Source organism: Poecilia formosa, unplaced genomic scaffold (genome assembly GCF_000485575.1).
Source record: "Poecilia formosa unplaced genomic scaffold, Poecilia_formosa-5.1.2 Scaffold14, whole genome shotgun sequence".
In the NCBI taxonomy this organism is placed as follows: Eukaryota; Metazoa; Chordata; class Actinopteri; order Cyprinodontiformes; family Poeciliidae; genus Poecilia; species Poecilia formosa.
Genome location: NW_006799953.1, coordinates 20,035 through 34,755, shown reverse-complemented (window position 1 = coordinate 34,755; position 14,721 = coordinate 20,035). Strand labels below are relative to the sequence as shown.

Below are 14,721 nucleotides of genomic sequence, written 5' to 3'. Positions count from 1 at the left end.
AGAAAGGATTTTTAAAATTAATTCATTTCATTTGCCTCTGAGACTAAATCTTTGCGTAAAGTCTATAAAGTATATATATTACAGCCTTACCATTATTTATTTATGCTAGGGGCGCCCAAGTCTAGTTTTCCAGAGCTACCATTCTGCAACTTGTTCCTTCTCTAACATACCTGGATCATTGACTCATTATAAGCCTCTACAGAACTGAGTTGCTGCTAATGAGGGAAGTCAACCTTTTGTCTGAGGTATATTTTAGCAGGGATGCATCTAAAAGTTGCAGTCTGGAGGACCACATACCGTCAATATGGCCCGTTGAGAGTGGCCAATATGCTGAAGTGGCCCTCGGTGAAATTGAGTTTGACACCCCTGCTTTAAAACAACAAAACTGACCAAAGTGTTAGTCACAGAATGGAACAGCTAAAATACAGAGAAAGGTTCTCAGGTAGAGCACCCAGATAAAACACAGCATGTAAGTTCTGGTTGGCTGGTTTTTGTGATGAATAATTTATTCCTTTGAAGTTAGAAGCAACTTTTTTTTAGCTCTTGGTGAGGCATTGTGACCACAATAATCTGCATTTATTATTATTATTTTCTTAAGTGAGTAGTAGAAAACGAACTCTCAGCAAAAGAAAGTGTGGATATTTATCAGTGTGGCGTACCACTTTGAGGTTGGCCTCCTGTAGTTTTCGAGCCCTCTCCTCCAGTCTCTTAGCGAGAACAGTCAGCTCGGTGTTCTTCCTCCTCAACCGCCTGACCTTCTCCTCAGTCTCTGGGGCGCTGCTCTTTCGCTAAAAACATGAAAAACAAACATCACACCATCACAAAGAGTCTGCAGTGAGTGGTCCACCAGCCAAACGAGCAGGTTTTAAGTCACGTGAGCCAAGGAGGGGGTTTAACATAAAGATATATCCTGCCGATTTAAAGTCAGAAGTCTGTGCTCCCACAGTGCACCATAAAGACATGAGGCTAAAATATCCGACATTTTCGAAACTGAATGGATTCCGGTAAAAAAAAAAAAAAAAGAAGTGTCGGAATATCTCTTTAAGTGTTTTGTGGACTTGGCCTAGTTTCTACAAAGCTTTTCATCAACGGCACACACACACACACACACACACACACACACACTATTTTTAGTCCTACCAGCAGGCCGTTCTCCTCCCTCAGTGTGTTGCACGTCTTCTCCAGCTCGTCGAGGGTTCGCAGGAGCTCTGAGTTCTGACGCACCAGGAGCCCGTAGTCTGTCCCATTCTGTGAGAGAACCACAACAAAAATATTCATTTTAGCATCTACAGCCTCCAGTTTTTTAAAAATACCTGAGTGCAAAACATTCTCAGGGAGGAACTAATTAGATATTACGCTGCGGTACGGCGTTGTTAAAATATTTCACAGGTTTTTGCTTTCTTGTCAAACCTAAATGTTTCAAGTCATCAAACAAGAGCAATCCAACTATTGACATTACGTTCAAGCGTATCCAGAATATCTGTAGGGTCGTCTCATTGTTACCTAAGGTAAAGAAGAATCTGTCTGTTGTCAATCATTGTTGACTAGTACTGCAGTTGAAAAGTTGCACCAATGCAGAAAAGGTGAGGCAGGAATTTCCTTATGGAACAGAAATGACGGTAAGAACAACAAACTTTACATTGCATTTTCTGACTCACCTTTCAATTTTTTAGTTCAATAACAGAATTATTTTCAAGGCTGCAATTGTGTGTTGACAAAGACACATAACCTAGATGTTGTAGATGACAGAGTTGCTCATCTGTTTGTAATTCAGGATGAGAACAAGGCTGCCGAAGAGAACAATGGTCACTGTGCCATAACATCCCGCTTGTAACCGAGACTGTAATAAGTAGTTTATCAGGCACGTAGGGTAAGGTTCACGTTAGACTTTCAGCTCCCCTGCCTGGCTTTAAATGAGGCAGGTTGGAAATGAATACAGCGTCTGAAGTAAACGTTGATGAGTAAAAGCAGGAAAAAGGACGTCCTCAAAGGAAAAGAGTAACGGACACATTCAAAATGTTTGAAGAGCGTAGTCTTTATGTTGCCCGTCGTTGACAGCTGCAAACCACAAACTGATTAAAAACAGGAGAGCTTCTGTGCGACAGACTGAATGTTTACACAGGACAAGAGCATGCTGGTTTCTCCTGGCATAAACCATCAGTAGATCAGCTGTGTTCATGTAAACATCACAGTTTTAATCTTAGCCTACAAACCTGTATGTGTTCTAGAAATCAGTAGCATACAGTCAATATCTTGACCAATTCACGAAGGCAAAAATCTTGATAAAAAGGTCATCGGATTGTACATCATTGGAGATTTTGCCACAAAAATGCCAAGGGGCTGACACTTTAATGATGTTGTCATAGTAACTGTAGATGTGGTGTAATGACACAAAATGTACAACACAATTTAACTGCTATTACGAAAGTCAGAAAGGAAATATGATCTTATTCCCCCCAAAAACAAGAACGTACCATTACAGTTATGATAATGATACCAATTCCTTACATCTTGTTGACATAAACAAAATTTACCAATGACCAGAATCACGACCAGAAATATTTCCAAATACCAGCCGCCTCTGGAGTTGCAACTTTTAGCCAGCTGACATACAGCTGGAGAAAACTCTAGCCACTGGGATACTTTTGATGGCAGTTCATAAAACAAAAAGACTGTAACCACAAAAAGTATGATGTAAGTTCTGGGTATGCAGTACTTTCAGCGACTGGCCCAGTGCGCCTACTGCGAACATCTCGTTAGCAGACTTATGATATAAAATAGCTCTAGAAAGTCAACCTCTGGTATCCAGTCAATGTTTGACTGAATCGTTACGGAAAAATCTTGATGCAGTTTCCTGAAACAAGCTCATGTATTGTATTAATAGATTCCGTATACTGTCTAAATTAGGTGCAAACAGCATGCAGCCACAGCAAAAACACAGTCTGTCACTACAGGCAGCAGACCAGCCTTCCTTACAACCTTTAAAATCCATACAGACACAAAGTCAGCAGGTTCACTCTTGCACTCCAATGCTCTCTGAGCAAAGCTCGGCTCAGATTATCTCCAAAGTTTCACTCATTCCGTTAAAATGTGAACAACCTCACGTATTTAACAGTTTGATTTTGCACAGCACGTCATTTCACATTTACATCCTGGAGGAGCGCCATACGAGAATGACATAACATTTTTAGGAGGTTTCGGCACCGCAGATCCTCCTGTTACGTTAGGGACACACACCAAAATAAGGCCGAGTTATGTCTGCTGGTTAGCCACTCTAATTCTTTATGCTGCAGAAAGTATTCCAGCAAACATTCTGGGCTTTTGGTTTGACCACACGGAAAACGTTATAACTGTGATCTAGTGGAGGAAAGAAAAGGAAAAAAAAGAGCTCACGATGTATGCAGAAGCCATATCTTCAGTATATCATTACAATGATCTATTAGGACATGAGAAGAAACGACCCACAGCTTTGCAAAGCCTTGAAAAACTCCAGCAAGCAGCATCTCATTATAGGACTATTTGCTTTGCTGATGAGCATTTTTTTTCAGGGACACACAGAAATAACGCTTATTCAACTTTACTCAGTTCATTTATCACTGGGGCGAGCTGCATAGTAACACTACACACATAGACGGATACCATTAAAACTAAACATTAAACTCAGTATGTTAATTGCTTCTTTACTAAAGGGGCATAAAAAGACCTCTCAACTTGATGGATGAACCAGTCTCAACACAGAGACACATTATATCCTTATTTTTTTATTTTTTTCTAAATTTAACATCAACAAGAACTAAAAAGAAAGTTTCCTGAAGATATTTGATTTTATTTCACAACTAAAACACTAATTTGGTGCTAAGTAACCATAATTTGAAGTAACAAAGTGATTTAAACTAATGGAAATCTAAACAACTTCCTGTTACTTGTGACAGCTGTTATAATAATATCCAAGCCTTAATGTTGACATAACATAGTCAGAGACCTGTCACAATAAACTATAATGTAATTATAGTTTTAAATGGTGTTTAAAACTATAATCAGATTAAATCAAATGGTCCAGAAACTTGCTTTAATTCCTTTCAGTCTGACTTATTTCTTTTGTTGTTGTCAAATCGTTTTTAAATTAACTAGAAACCCCCCCCGACTGTTTTTATGGCTCGCAAATTGGTAACAAGGTTATACAGGGTGTTAAAAAAAATTACCAGTAAACACTGTTTATACTGAAAATCAAGCCAGATTTACTCAGCTGCAGAATTTAATGAAAATATACACTCAATTTTAGCCACCAAATTGCTGATAGTTAAGAAAATCTATCACCATAATAAAAATTTATTTTAAAAGTTAGAAGAAGTCTTTGTCTAAAATGAGGGGACGTTTCTATCCATTTGGAGGAAGTTGTGCCAACATGACTTTTCTGCCTCTTCTGTTTTGATTTTAATCATTCTGGAGTCCATCCATGTCGATTTTCTGTTTCCTGTGAATCCTAATGAAATACCCAGGGGCTTTTCCTCAGGCAAGTTACACCACTGCTTCACGAAGCAGGAAGAAAAGGGCTGCAGTGGTGAGGTCTGTCCAAGGCCAGCATGCTTATTAGTATTCAGCCAATTCTCTCCCACAACCTAATGTTTTTTTTACTCATTTTATTTTTTATTTTTTACATGGACCTGGCTCAGTAAAGCTGGGCAGATGTAACTCAGTAGCAGGAGGGCAGGGGTCTCCCCCACAAACGTCTGCCAGGCGATTGAGCCGGAAGCATGGCAGGAAAAGCAGCCTGTAACATTTGGGTCTGTCTGCTGTAGCGGCGAACGCTCAGAATATGCAGACTGATCCGACACCAGAAACAACCGTATCTGCTGAGGACCGCAAACAATCCGATGAGTAGTGTCAGTTTTTAAATGTTTTAAATACCCATCTCTGCAAAGCCTTAGCATTGCTAGTGTGTGTAAAAGGGAAAAAAAATTATAGACCGTTATGTCTTTAAAGTAGACGTCTCACCTGGCTTAGTTGGAGATGCTGGACTGCTTTTCACCTAAAGAAGGTCAAATGTAAGGCAGATACAAAACAGTGTACTGAGGGTATTAATAATACGATGACATAAGAGGAAATGTTTCATTTTATCGTGCGTTTTTGTAAATGACAAAATAAAATGTACACATCGCAATGCAGAAATGCACAGAGCTGAACACACAGCTGTCCTCTGTCATCGTGACTGATTTCTGTTTATAGCGATTGCACTTTATGTCGTAGGAAAACATTTATGACATCTGAGCTTTTCATTGAGACTATAAAGCTCCATCATGGAGGAAATATAGACCTCTTCAAAATCACCGAGTCCATAAGCCGTTTTATGTGCAACTTGTAGTCTCACTCCAAACAGCATTGGGATTTTCTGTAAAGCTCCCGTTTTGTCTTTGCTATGAAGAAGAACAAAAAAGCTCAAAAAAAGCAGGCAGACATGCATTTTATCCAATATCAGATATGAGACCCTTAATCTTATCATAAAGACTCTAAATCTCCTTTTATAACGGACACAAATTAGGATAAAAAATAATATTCAGATTTCAAGACCTGCAGGTACTGGTAAAATATATTAAAGAAAGTTAAAACAAAAGCATAATTGATTCTTTCTCACAGAATAATAGCGCTCATCATTTTAGCACTAGCTGTAAAGATAATTTAGCTCAAAATGAAGTATTGTATAAATTCTGTGCATTATGGTCTTCTTTATAAACGTTTTAAGCATTAACATAATGGCAAAACAGTGACAATATTTTATCTATTTCTTGTTGCCTGAAAGAAAACAGTGAACTCTGTAGACACAAGCAAAAAACAACAACAACAAAAAAAAAGACTTACAAATAGTTTTTTTTGTGAATATTAACATTCGGGGCACATTTCCAGATTGTTCCTTTGCTTTAGATCCAAAGGAAGCCTTTGCACGGGATAAAGAAATTCATTGCTTCATAGAAATGCTAACATCAGCATTTTTTTTTTTTTTTAGTCCGACAGCTAGAAATCCCCCACTGGAGAACCCTCTGAGGAGTCTGGCAACAAGACAAAAGACACAGACAGGCAAATGAGCACTCATGCATTGCCATGTGCGCTTCTTTGTTAGACATGATAGCTGAGGCAGCAAGAAGCCAACATCAGCTGTATTTGTTGAATAGTAACCATGTAGTTGACGGGTAAAGACGGGCCACATATTAAATTACAGTGGCGGGCCTAACTGTGGCGTTCTGGTTCAATTTCATTGACATGCTCAAGAGATTAAATGATTAAATTTCTTCTCACTTACATTTGTTGTTTAATACAGTGATGTTGGTCTCTCAGGTAATTAGCTAAAATGCAGAAAGATCATTTTGATAGGTGTTTAATGCCTTCTCATGACACAAGTATCATAGCAACAGTACCTACCTATTAAAAACACAAACAATAACAATAAATACTGGGGCTGAGTAAAACTCCAGGAAGATCAACCCCTCTGAAAAAACAGAGAAAAGAACTACAAAGCTGTTTGTAGTCCATTTCATTATCACCAGAAGCCTCCCAATACTCATATATAAGTCATGAGGAATCCCTCTTAAGTGTCCTCTCAAATCCCCCCCCTGCATTTATTACATCTCATCTCTGCAGGGTAGCTGATGCTGACAGATACTGGGAGGTGGGGGGGTTCTCATATGGAGAGAACAAAGAGCCAACATGGGAGTCCCCATTTCTTCCCCCAGGCGTTCTACCTCCAACCTTCCTCGTACTACCAGCCATCAAATGAGCATCCCCTGATTAAGCTCAAACAGAAACCAACATTGCTGTTTGAAATGTAGTTTTCTTGTGCCAAAATTGGAGCATATAAGAGAAGCACACAGAACAAATGTAAGTTATGTACATTTGTGTGAATATTGTGTGAATCCCAAAGTCCAACATGCTAATTCAGATTTTAATGTACATCGATGTAATCCGGTTTTCTGGTGAATGTACCAGTGTTGTTTCTGGATTACGGCCTTCTTGGGCTTCCTTCTCAAAGCAATTATAACAGTGCCTCTTCAACAAAGTAATTAAAACCCATTTAAGCATGTCTTCCCCTTCATCTCACACAACATATTAAACTGCCACAGCCTCCTGAACCTCCAAGAGCCTAATAAAGTGCCGGGAGTGTATAAAACGTCTGGGCTGTTGAAACAGACGAGGAGAGAAGCGATGGAAGGGTCTCCCAAACGGCTTCATTCACACAAACCCTCCACAAGCATCACAAGACAACAAATGTTGATTTGTTAAGAAAATTACATACGCAAAAGAGCAAGAGAAGCTCTTTTGCTCTTTACACCAGGATAAATGTAACAGCAGCAACATTTATCCTGGTGTGGAAAAACAGTTTTGCAGAACTGTAATATTTAAAATTCCCACTGATCATCACGACTCAAATATAAGAGCGTGCAAATCGTAGCATATTTAACATCAAACAGATTGGATGGGTCTTTTTAAAATAATTAATGCAATGTTTTCGTCTAAACCTAAACTCTGTAATGTGCTTTTTCCAAGCCAATGCAGCCTCTCTCAGACACACATAAAAAGGTTAGCGTTCACCATCATAATAAACAAGCAGACATGTCTAAGGCAGAACTAGGCACCACCTTGAGAACGGTAACCAGCCCGTGGTTAAGCTAAACGGTCTCTGTTACCAGGCGTGTAAATAACAGTTTTTGTTCTGAAAGCCCATTTTAATTTACTATTAAAATAGACGTCATCTTTTCACCAAACTGAGAAAAGGCCACTGAAGATGCAATATGTAACTTTTACAAAAATATAAAAGTATTTGGTTAAACTGCCACCATGTCATGTGACAGTACGGTACGAGACAGCTAGTCAGTGAAAAAAATCAAGCTCTTCCACCTTGTGCTAGTGCTACTATTACAGTCTGCAAAAATGCACCAATCCTTGTGAAAAAACAGAACCAGAAGAAGTGTTTTAATGCTGTCAATAAACTTCCTGTATGCTGCTCAATGTGTTAATGGTGGAAAAACAACTCACCATTACAGGAAGACGTCATCAGTGGCTATGCTAGCTACCCTTAGCACTCAGGCTACGTTTTGTTGAACCAGCTGTAGCTTAGCAAGGAGAAAGCAAGAGGGGGTACTACATTTAGAAAACCCTCCTCCTAGCTCTGATTGGTTGTTTCTGTTTCTATTACTATTATTTGTGCATCTCGTATCGAATAAACTACAAACTATGGTGGCAGATTATCTGTCCACAAAGGTAAAGGGCAGACCTGTTGGTCTATCATCATTTCACTAGAAGCCGAGTGCAACAAAATCCCACTGGGGGGTTTTCAGCAAATAAGCCTGTGTGGCAGAAGCAACTAAAACAGTGCACTGTGTTCTCTCTATTAACAAAATATTGACTGGGCCATCCTTCACACTTATTGCTCGCTCCACAGAATGAGAACTGAGGCTTAGCAGCAGTTCTCTGAAATGCAACAGTCAAGAGAAAAGAAACAGCAGGTAAAATGGACTATACATCACAATTACCTCTGGTATGCTGGGGCAATGTGACATCGAGGTTTCAATGTGAGAATAATGTAATTTTAATACAAACCGCAAGAACATGAAGTAGAATGGGAACGTGACGAGCTTCTCCTTCATCTTCTGGTCGAAAAGCATTTACGCTCATGAGCAAAACACAATTTAACCTTGACAGAAGCCCGAGCAGATGATCAAACGATATGGAAATGTCACAGAAAGGACAGAGCTCTGGGGATGTGGCTTAACAAGCACTTCGTTTATATACAAAACATCTTCACATCAAAATATTTCTTCCCAACGTGTGTGAACCGAAAGTGGATTCTGCAAAAGATGACTAGAAACATCAACATATGTCACGTACTTTGCGTTGTGCATTAGGATAAAAGCTGTCATCATTAAGGCAGTGATTGCCTGTCCATCTGGGGCACTTTGGTCACTATTGAACTTTAACTGATACAGTGAACCAAAAGGAGAACAAGGACTTCAACATTCTTTCAATTCCTGACACAGCTTTACGGTGTACAGGTAATAGCCAGCAGATTAAATGTACACTGTAAGGAAAAGTGACAGCTGAACAACGCTTGTAACCTCTGTTTCACTAAGACTAAGCGCCTCATTGCAGCCAGATGGCAGCCAGACACTCAGGCATGCTTCAACTGGAATATGGGGAGGAACCAGTACCCCAGAGATTCTCTTTGCACTCCCCAATCAATTATTTACACCACATAACATGGCTGGCCAATCAAACACACACACAGCCGCAGAGACATGCAAGTAAATATGCCCACCAACACATACGGTATGAAACCACTTAGCAAAGATCAGAAACAGAGATCGATCTTGTACACATATTAACCTTTTATGGACTCATCACAAAAAATGCAAAGGTGAGTCTAAAAATAAATCTACACCATCTCCAGTTTCCAATGCAAGAATTATTGCTTTTCTTTTGTGTCCTATGATTGCTACCTAAATATTTTGTGATTTTCTAAAAGAAAAACAATCTGTTTATAATAACTCCAAAAACCAGAAGCCTGAAGACAATACAGGTGAACTGGCTCACTCTTCAAGTCATGTCATAAATGTTCAAAACAACAGAAATATGCATATATATGTATATTTCATAAGGACTTAATTTAAGTAATGTATGGTAAACATGTTTCAGAACAGCAACCGTGCCCGAGTATCCCAGATTCTACATGTACCATTTCAAAACTTACCGCGTTTATGCAGAGGAGTGATAAAAACAGCTTTCAAGACAATTTCTTAACTCTGCCGCATCAGTCATGAAAACAGCATGACCTGATGCAGCTTTTACAGATTTTCTGCTGAGCATCCAGTTATGTCATTTCACTCACAGCAGGGCTAAGAGATGTCGACGAGGTGAAGGTTGTAAATACTGTGCTTGGAGCCACAGATAACAAGCCAGCATGCATGTTTAGTTTGGCTTTCTTTCTGCAAAGAAGAAATTGTTCAGGCGACTGAGTAAACAGCACTTTGCAAAACAATAGTTGACCAAGTGTCAAAACTCATCAGGTTATCAGAGTTAAAATTATTACCAAAGGTCACACCAATGTTCTTAACACAAGAACCTAGAGGATACTATTGTACATTATGATCAAACTAAATAAATAGTCTTGCTGTCATCAAGATTTTTGAAACATTTTCTTTCCCGTTGTAGGGGCAGGCATGCCTCTACAACTTCTGCAAAAATTAAAAAAAAATAAATAAAAATGAAAAGCCATGGTATGGTTTGCAGCCCAGGTGGCAATAAATATAATAAAAACAGAGCTAAACTCAAGGCAGAGCCCTGTGGGACACCAGAAACAAAGGAAGTGGATAATTAAAGTATTTTTCATGATGTGTAGTCCTTCATATATGAAGGAAGTTAAAATTAGTTATGAGTTAAAATGTATGTCTAATGTAAAGTCAAAACAAGACCAATGCTGACATAAATAACTAAAAAAACTAAATATACAGCATGATGTGAATGCATCATAATCCAAGTTGTAAAAATATCTATTGCAACTTTTGCTGAAATGGCATTAGAATTAAAATCTTATAAATGACATAAATAGAACAATGTGTTATAGAGTTATTTAATATAGTTTGTAAACTGCTGTGTTGAGATACCAGTAGAAAAGAAAAACGAAAAATCTCAGACTGCTGCAGCCACCTTAGCACCATCATTACAGGAGTCTGGGTTGCTTACCTGGCTTAGGTGAACAGACAGAAAATCACAGGTTGTAGAAATGATTTCCTAGATAAAACCCCCACTGTGAAAACACAGCGAACTGTAAGGAGGCCTGATGGTGCAAACCAGGTGTTAACAAGAGCAGACAGACAACCTGACAGGGAGTTAAGGACTGTTCACATGGAGTTGTGCATGCATCTTTGTTCCAACAAATAGAAAGACATATTTATACGGAAACTTTCTCTGCCGGTCGACAACCTCTGCACCTACGTGTTACATCTAGGAATGATTATCTTTAAGGATCACCAATAATGGCAAAACAAGAAAAAGTTTTTGTGCTTCTAACGCAAACATGTGGTTGGACCTGTGGTTATTTATTGCAAAGTGTTCTGAACACCTGATAGACAAGTTCTCGTATGTAATCCCAGCAATCTTTTACTCCCACAAAAGATTACTTTTTAAATTCTAGGCTGAAAAAGAGTCAAATCAAGGCTATTTGTGTTAAATTCACAGCTGATCCTGAAGGGTAATCTGAATGTGACAACCTCCTGCTGAGGAGCCAACAAATTGCAGACCCTTGCTGTGAAATGACCAAATAATCTTTCCTAATGTGTCATTTAATGCTTCATCTCACCGGCTGCGGCCACACATTTGCTCCCAGGTTGGGCGCTGAGAGTTTATTAGGGAGCTTTTGTTTAGCCGCGATTACGTTGATAGGGTAATAAAGAGACGGAGGTGGGGAACGCAGCAAGGATCAAATTACTAGCTTGATGAAAAAAGCCGGTCAAGACTAAGGACACAATGAAAATCGTCAAAAAGTGAAAGTGGAAAAGCATAAAGAAAATATATCAAAATGCTCTTCATATGGCTGATTTTTAATGCTAGGAAAGTATTTATACTCATCACATTTTAACTTCAATGTATTTTACTGGGACTTTATGTTCACATAAAGTAAGGCATAACTGTGGAATGGAAGGAAGTTTACAAGTAAAATCAAATAAAAAATCTGAAAAAACATGGTGTCTTTGTGTGTATTGTTAAAAGAGAGCCATAAGGAGTCATCGTTTAAGTTTTATCCTTCAGGATTGACATGACAGCTGCTCCATGTTGACGGGAATCCTGAAAGTAAAGCCTGTTCAAGTTTACAAAAGATCTGAAAGTCGGGCGGAGGTCTACGTTCCCGCAGGACGACTCTAAACGTACAACCAAAACTCCAGTGGTTTAAATCAAAGCATATTCATGTGTCAGAATGACCTAGTCAAGGTTCAGATCTAAATCCAAGCTTTCAGAACTGATTTTTACAAATAGTCTCCGTTTAATCCGACTGGCTTTGAGCTTCTTTGCAAACAAAAGTTCAAAGTGTATGAATACTTTTACAAATACTGTATATCACTGAGTATTTCTCTATATTGCACTGAATTTCCCCAGTGAGGGACAAGAAAGGGAATTATATTGTATTCTTCTATTTCATAACTCAGATATATAAAAAGTGACTCCACTGGATTCTTCTTAGTCTAGAGTGGATAAATTGTGTAATTCTACAACAAAAGAATAAAAATCAACTTTAGCATGCAGTCTTTAGCATGCAGTCTGAGTTGTGCCTTCTTTAAGAACACCCATACGAGTGAAAATAGCTACTGGGTCATCCTAAGTCAGAATAACTCATGCCAAGCACAACTTTGCTCCAGATAACTTGTCTGCACAACTATAGTGTGTGAGCATACACACACTATAGTTCAGCATCCAGGAAGCCTCATTCAAAGGCTTCCTGGATGCACATTCCTACAACCTTCAGGCATTCAGATCTTATTTAGTGTCAACAGTTCGTGGACATAATTAGTTTGTAATGTGAATCATGTTGCTGGAATAAAAGTAAGCGGTAAACTCCCCCATCAGTAATGGAGCGAAAAGACACAAACGCCGCTTACCTTTCGTAATCCTTCCATTTCAAACCCATGGAGGTTTGCATAAAGCGAATGGTGCCTCTTTCCTAACAGCGACGTCTTTAAATGAGCAGGAGCTGGGATGTCCTTGTCCAAAAGCCCACGTTTCTTATCATCCTGCTCCTGAGACGCCCTGTGTTCCTGCTCGCCGGGCCGGCGTCCGAGAGCTTGCGTCTCTTCGGGGCTCTCCATCTCTGTGCGTGTCGGTGCAGGTTCGGGCTGCTCGGGCCGAGCGCACAGGTCATACATCCCTCTGTTTAAGCAAACAGCATCAGAGGGAATCTGCGAGACCAAATGAGGTCCGCAGTCAAGTCTGACCCTTCCTCCCTACATGCTCTCTTTAGGTTGACGAGGATCACGGTTGTCCTGTTCTGCTGAAGTTTCAGAGGAAGTGCATTTTTCACAGCAAAGGCAGAATGTCTCAAATCAAGCAAGGTTCATTTCTTGGCATTCTTGTCAGATACTAAACAATATGCCTCATAAGTGTATTAATGAGTTTATGTAGTGGAGACAGATTAAGGTAGTTCCAAATGAAGCAGGAGCTTTAAGCAGCATCCATGCTCTTGTGCGGTGACGTTCTCCAAATTGAAGACGTTCAGTTCCATGTTTCTCGACTTGGCTGTTAAAAGCTAGCAACTGATTGTCATGGCACTGTAGCAGTCTTTTGCATCTTACTTCAAACATTTATGACGAACAATCATGGCTCGTTTCGCTCCTTCTCGTTGCTGGCGTCTCGGAGGTTCGGCAGGGACAAGAAGAGGAGCATACGCAGGCTCGCTTTTTCACCGTGCATCATTTCCAAACCGCACACGCAGGCTCAAACCGAGTCCCAAACGAGGCTGGATTTGCACCGGAAAACATGGAGAGAGTCCAACTAACAGGTCTCCATTCCTGGTCTCCGTTCTTGCTGCGAGGCTGGGATGTGGGTGGCACGATGACTCCTCAGCACTGTCGTCACTGACGCGGCGGCCATGTCACAGAGCGTTTTAATCCAAATTCCACAAGACTCGACAGGGCTGCTTAATCCCATCTTATTTATATTGCAATAAAAGGTAAGGAACGAGGACGGAGGGAAAAGCCAGGGAGTCTAAGACGGCAAGTGCCGATGAGAGGAGGGGGGCAGGGAGTACTGCTACCCTTGTCCTATCACAAAAAGGCAAGCTTTGAGTCGGGACCCAATCATCACAGCGGCTACGGCTCGTTTCCATGGAGATGACGCTGGAATGATGGTGGCTGCCTATTGATTGTGGAGAAGGCAGTGGGCGCTGCAACAGAGGGAGGCAGGCAAAAGAACAAGTGTGCCCTGTCCAAACTGATATTTTACTGCAGCTCTTCAAAAAGAAAAAAACGCTTAACCACTGATTGAACTCACAGCTTCCTGAAAAAGCTTTAGAGACAGATACGTGAATGTTTGTAATGGTGCTGCACGTCAGTGTTTAAATTACAGCAACCACTCTGCTGTTTGGTCTTGTAGGTTTGGAAGAAATATTTCAGCTATTCCAGCACAATAAAACTAAGTCAGAACAGTGGTTCATTCCCAAACGCCACAGGATCGACAGAGAAGAAGAAAAGTCACAATCACATCTACTTGAACTCCCCCATGTTAAAATTCAATCTAAATTCAGTGTTGGCAGTCGTTTCTCACCTTGTTTTTTAAAGCTGATTTAAAGTGTAAACACTTGCAAATAATAGAGTTTGATTTCTACCACTGATTAATAAGTGAAAGGACGGCTGGACGGGCCGACATACAGACAGATGGAAGAATGATGCCTGATCAATCAATAGAAAGACGGATGGATCCAAAGGAGGTATCGGATGTCTGCAGTCGCTCATTCTTATTTTTATATCGCTTACCTTTGTGAGAATATTCATCCTCAAAGTTTATTTTTAACTTGCTGCTGTCACGTCTGAGTTTCCCCACTGTGGGGCAATATATTTCTATTCCATTATTTTCTAACCTAATGAAGGTAAGCATTAATGCTACCAGAACTTATTATTTTAATTCCACCAATATATTGATTTTGAGTCATTCTACTGATCATTAGCACTTATGAAACCTTTTATTCTA

General features: G+C 39.8%; 1 protein-coding gene across 5 annotated transcripts in view; it reads right to left on the bottom strand.

The window, feature by feature from the left end:
• tspoap1 (TSPO associated protein 1) overlaps positions 1 to 14,721 on the bottom strand; it is a 69,732-nt gene that overhangs the window by 49,065 nt on the left and 5,946 nt on the right. For 3 of the 5 annotated variants that reach the window (XM_016668227.1, XM_016668228.1, XM_016668231.1), the window contains exons 3-4: positions 1,141 to 1,248; positions 660 to 788 (exon numbers count right to left, since the gene is read on the bottom strand). In XM_016668227.1, coding sequence (XP_016523713.1) covers positions 660 to 788; positions 1,141 to 1,248 — 237 coding nt within the window. Of the gene's footprint in view, positions 1 to 659; positions 789 to 1,140; positions 1,249 to 12,638; positions 13,788 to 14,721 lie in introns of those variants that run through there. The other 2 variants (XM_016668229.1, XM_016668232.1) reach the window with 1 other exon arrangement.